The sequence below is a fragment of the Trypanosoma rangeli genome, assembly GCF_003719475.1.
Source record: "Trypanosoma rangeli strain AM80 chromosome Unknown Tra_15.4_contig_00574, whole genome shotgun sequence".
Taxonomy (NCBI): domain Eukaryota; phylum Euglenozoa; class Kinetoplastea; order Trypanosomatida; family Trypanosomatidae; genus Trypanosoma; species Trypanosoma rangeli.
This window is the reverse complement of record NW_021706294.1, coordinates 2200-6300: the sequence shown is the minus strand read 5'-3', so window position 1 is coordinate 6300 and position 4101 is coordinate 2200. Positions and strand designations below refer to the sequence as shown.

The following is a 4101-nucleotide window of genomic DNA, read 5'->3' as shown; positions in this document are numbered from 1 at the left end:
CGTAGTCGTGTAGGTTTACAGTGAAGAGTCTCACACCGGCACTACCACTCTTTGTGTGGGCTACACAGAGGAAATTAGTTACATCTATGTATGTATCCTTATGTAGATGTATGCATGCATATATGTATACGGGCTCATGCATGCTCTGAATCTGTCTGAAGCAAATCAGACAAAGTGGGTACTACAGTTTTTTTTTTTTTTTTTTGTCTCTGCGTTTATTTCCTAACTTCATCAACTTTTTGGTTGTTGCTTATGAAGAATGACAAGAAGCAGGAATGTGGAGGGAAATGAGCGATACTTTGGCCCTTTTTCTTTTTTGTGTTTGTTCGCTTTGCTGATTTAACGAAAAGAAAGAAATATTTATATATTTATATATATCAAGCATGCATGAGCGGTCGCATCTTTGAATTCCCTTCTTTTTGTAAGTAGAAGTTTGGACCCCGCCTTATTGTCTGGTGGATATTATGCGCGCACATCTCTCCTCTCTTTGTGTTCGGTTGTTTCACAGTTTGTGTGTGTGAGGGAGGGGGAGTTTTTCATCTGCGCTTGTGTACTTGTCTTTTTATCACAGGTACAGTTATGACTCTCCATCAATGCCTTTTTCCGAACAAACAAACATTGTCCATGGCTCTCTGCCATGGGTGTTGTGCCGCGTCTGGTGGAGGGATATGCTGCGCGAACAAAAAAAAAAACCTGGTGCATCTGCTTCCCCCTTTATCTTTCCCTCTGATTTACTTACCCTTTTCTTTTTTCCTTTTTTCTGATAACTCTCTCCTTCTGTCCTTTCCTTTGCATCTTGCGTGTGGCGTGTGGTGGTGGGCAGAGAGCGTGGCTGTAGGTGAAGGACTCGGTTGGGAGTAAACGAGTCGCTGAAGGAACGGTGAAGTAGCGGGGGGGCGGCGCAAGCATTTGTGTCGTAAAATGAGGGCCTTTGTTGGCTGCTGGGGTGCGATGGGTGGTTATATTCTTCTAAGCGGGAGGCGCTCATTCTTCACGCCGCTGCGGCCGCCGCTTCCTCCGGAACTCAAACCGGCACCTGCAGCATCCGACGCGAAGCCGTTTTTTGGTGGTGGTGTGAACAAGCACGCCATGCCATCGTTACCGTCGCCAAAAGCAGGAACACCTTCGCGAGCACCGCGGCCGCCGTCTGCCTCGTCACCGCCACCGCATGTAAGTGGCGCAGCCGTATCGTTTCAGACCGCGGCGCCACTTAGCGACAGGGGTGCAGATGCCAGTCACGCCGAACTACAGCAGCACTGTTCCTGCCCTCAGCACGCTCACTCTGGCTTCTTGTCACCCGAGGCAATTTCCAAGTACGTTCCGACACCAGCGAGGTTTGCGGCATCATTGGTGGTAGATGCGCTGAACCTTCCTCCTATACATAATAACGGTGGCTCTGTAGCGTCCCCGTCAGGGACATTGCGACAGGAGTATACAGAGCACTGCGTGCTTGGCTGGTCCCCTGCTGACCTCTATCACGTTGTCGCAGATGTCGCGCAGTACAGTACCTTTCTCCCATGGTGCGTAGATTCCACCGTGCACCAAGTAAGGCGCCTCGACGATGTCATCAAGAGTGAACTTACCGCTGACGATTGCAGCAACAGAGTAGAGGATCTTGCTGGTAGTAGCACTAGTGGCAGCAGTGGTCGAGTTTTTGAAATGTTTGCCACCCTCACGGTGGGATTCTCCTTTTTTAAGGAGCAGTATACCTCTCGGGTGTTGCTTGTCCCGGAGAAGATGGTGCAGGCTGTTCTCAAGGAGGATGAAAAGAAGTGCCGCACTCCTGTTCTTTCCGACCTGAACTGTGTTTGGGAGTTTAGCCCCGTGCCAGGGCGAAATCGGCAGGTGGAGGTGCGATTTCTCGTCAGCTTTGCCTTTAAAAATCCACTACATTCCAAACTTATCATGTCCCACGTGGTGACGCTCATGACGCGAAGCTTTGAGAAGCACTGCGAAAAGCTCTATGGCCCGCCGAGCTGCCAACGTGAGCGCCTCTTCACGCAGTAGATTCCCACGATTCCCACACTAGCGAAAAGGAAAGACGACGCTGCTCAGTGAAGATTAGGAGGAACGCGGCTAGACTAAGAGAGGGAATATGTTTGGAGGGGGGTGGGGGGCGGAAGGAGAGGAGGAGGGAAGGAGAGAAGGAAACTAGAAAAAAAAAAGATGGGGCTAACTCGAAGAGTAGTAGAAGTGGTTGGTAGATGTTATGGTGACATTTTATTCATGCGTGGTACGAGCTCTCGCACTCTGCCGCTGCATTACATGTGGTGCTCCCAAGTTTTCTACTCGAATAATTTGGAGATAAACGTTTGGAAACGCGCACATAACGTATAAAACAAAAATGGATATATATATATATATATATATATCTTGTAATGGATGCATCTCAATGGTTCATTGTACAAGGTGTCTGTACGTATTTATCTCTCTCTCTCTCTGTGTGTGTGTGTGGGTCTGGGTGTATATTTCTTGTAGTTACTTCCCCCTTTATGAGTCTTTCTATCTTCCTCGCTATTTAACCTGACTTTTACTAGAGATGCGGTCGGCGATCGATGCCTCCAAACTGCAGGAGCGTACCGATGAGGAGACCGCAGGAGAAATGGCAGCAGCCCTTCTTGAGGCAAACGGTGAGTTAATGACGCTCTTCTTTCGACACATTGCGGTCTGCCCACCACACGGACCCTTCAAGTATTATAGCGCCCTCACCCTCACGGAGAGGGTGCGTCACTGGCTTGCGGCAAATTCCTTAGATGAAAATGCGGCGGCGATTAAAGAACTCACTCCAACGGCGGTGCTTCAGCTTATGGAGAAGTACTACAACACGCAGCACCTACGAAGCTGGCCGTTGTTGTATGTGCCTGCCGAGGTACGTCTGAAGGACGTGAATGCGCTTCTGGGTGAGGGCAAGTGAGTCACCGCGTGGTGTGCCTTTTTCTCTTGCTTTTTTTAAAATTATATTTTGCTTGGTGCAAAGTAGCATTTTTTTGTTTTTGTTGTTGTGCTGCTAGCCTATGCGCTCTGTGGATGTCCGGAAGAAGACCGGAGGAAAAAGAAGAGAGAACGAGGGGAAGAGAGAGACTGACGCCGGAGATACTTGGATCTTCTATCTTTTTGTTTTCTCACTATATTTGGATGTTACCTCATACGTTCCGTCATGCCATCTCTTGTCCTTCTTTCGTTTCTCCTTGTTGGGCAGCGTGTGTGTGCGTCTGAAGGAGGTGGTGCCAATCTTCCTCTCGAAGGATCAAAAAATAAAATAAAATAAGAGCGACAGCAACAACAAGGCAGTTGGGTGCATTTGGAAAATGTCCTCTTCGCATCTGGAAGGTCCGCTTCTGCGCCGCTCCATTCCCTTCGTGGAGCGCTGGATTGCGGAACTTGTCGCCGCGAGAGCACCGCCGGGGGCCGCCCAGAAGGTGGTGGTGCGGGAACAAGCGCCGCAAGGCTTTGGTGCGAAGGGAAAGAAGAAGGATGGAAAGGCTGGTGGTGCCTCTGCGAGTGCTGCTGCTGGGGAGGAGACGTGTGGCAGCAGCATGTCTAAGTGCCACTTTGTTGTCGGCGAGGTAGTTGACGTGCGCCCGCATCTGGAGAGCGAGAAGTTGTATATTGAAGAGATTGACCTCGGCGAGGCGGCGGGTGGACGTCGCACCATCCTTAGCGGCCTACGGGAGTATGTGAAGCAGGATGAGCTTATGAACCGCCTGGTACTTGTCGTTGCGAATCTGGAGCCGCGCAAGATTGGTGGGATCGTGTCAGAAGGCATGGTCCTCTGTGCCTCGCGAACCGATGGGGACTCACGTGACGTAAAATTGTTGGACGTACCCGCAGGTACACCCATCGGCGAACGTGTTGTGTTTGACGGCCACGACGGGCCTTTTGAGCCTGTACTGAAGAAGAAGTTGGCAAAACACTTTGAAAAGGTGGCAGTCGACCTAAAAACGAACGAAAAAGGGGAGGTGACATGGGGAAGCATGCCATTTCGCACGAGCCGTGGTGTCATTACTGCGCCTATCCATAATGGTGTCGTCTCGTGAGCAGCAATACCAGATATATATATATATATATATATATATATATATATATATATATATATATATA

General features: G+C 49.6%; 3 protein-coding genes across 3 annotated transcripts, besides 6 other annotated features; all 3 read left to right on the top strand.

The window, feature by feature from the left end:
• Positions 1-82: 82 nt before the first annotated feature.
• Positions 83-128: a microsatellite.
• A 59-nt stretch (positions 129-187) lies between these two features.
• Positions 188-205: a microsatellite.
• Positions 206-356: 151 nt separating this feature from the next.
• Positions 357-378: a microsatellite.
• A 543-nt stretch (positions 379-921) lies between these two features.
• On the top strand, positions 922-2007 carry TraAM80_09398 (putative coenzyme Q-binding protein COQ10 B, mitochondrial-like; the record flags this gene model as incomplete). The annotated part of the gene is made up of 1 exon (XM_029386084.1): positions 922-2007. The coding sequence occupies one exon, from the start codon at positions 922-924 to the stop codon at positions 2005-2007; it is 1086 nt and encodes a 361-aa protein (XP_029234184.1).
• Positions 2008-2348: 341 nt separating this feature from the next.
• Positions 2349-2372: a microsatellite.
• Positions 2373-2440: 68 nt separating this feature from the next.
• Positions 2441-2465: a microsatellite.
• A 74-nt stretch (positions 2466-2539) lies between these two features.
• TraAM80_09397 (uncharacterized protein) lies at positions 2540-2914 on the top strand (the record flags this gene model as incomplete). Its single annotated transcript, XM_029386083.1, has 1 exon — positions 2540-2914. One exon carries the CDS (start codon positions 2540-2542, stop codon positions 2912-2914), a length of 375 nt encoding a protein of 124 aa, XP_029234183.1.
• Positions 2915-3308: 394 nt separating this feature from the next.
• TraAM80_09396 (tyrosyl or methionyl-tRNA synthetase) lies at positions 3309-4037 on the top strand (the record flags this gene model as incomplete). Its single annotated transcript, XM_029386082.1, has 1 exon — positions 3309-4037. The coding sequence occupies one exon, from the start codon at positions 3309-3311 to the stop codon at positions 4035-4037; it is 729 nt and encodes a 242-aa protein (XP_029234182.1).
• Positions 4038-4050: 13 nt separating this feature from the next.
• Positions 4051-4101: a microsatellite.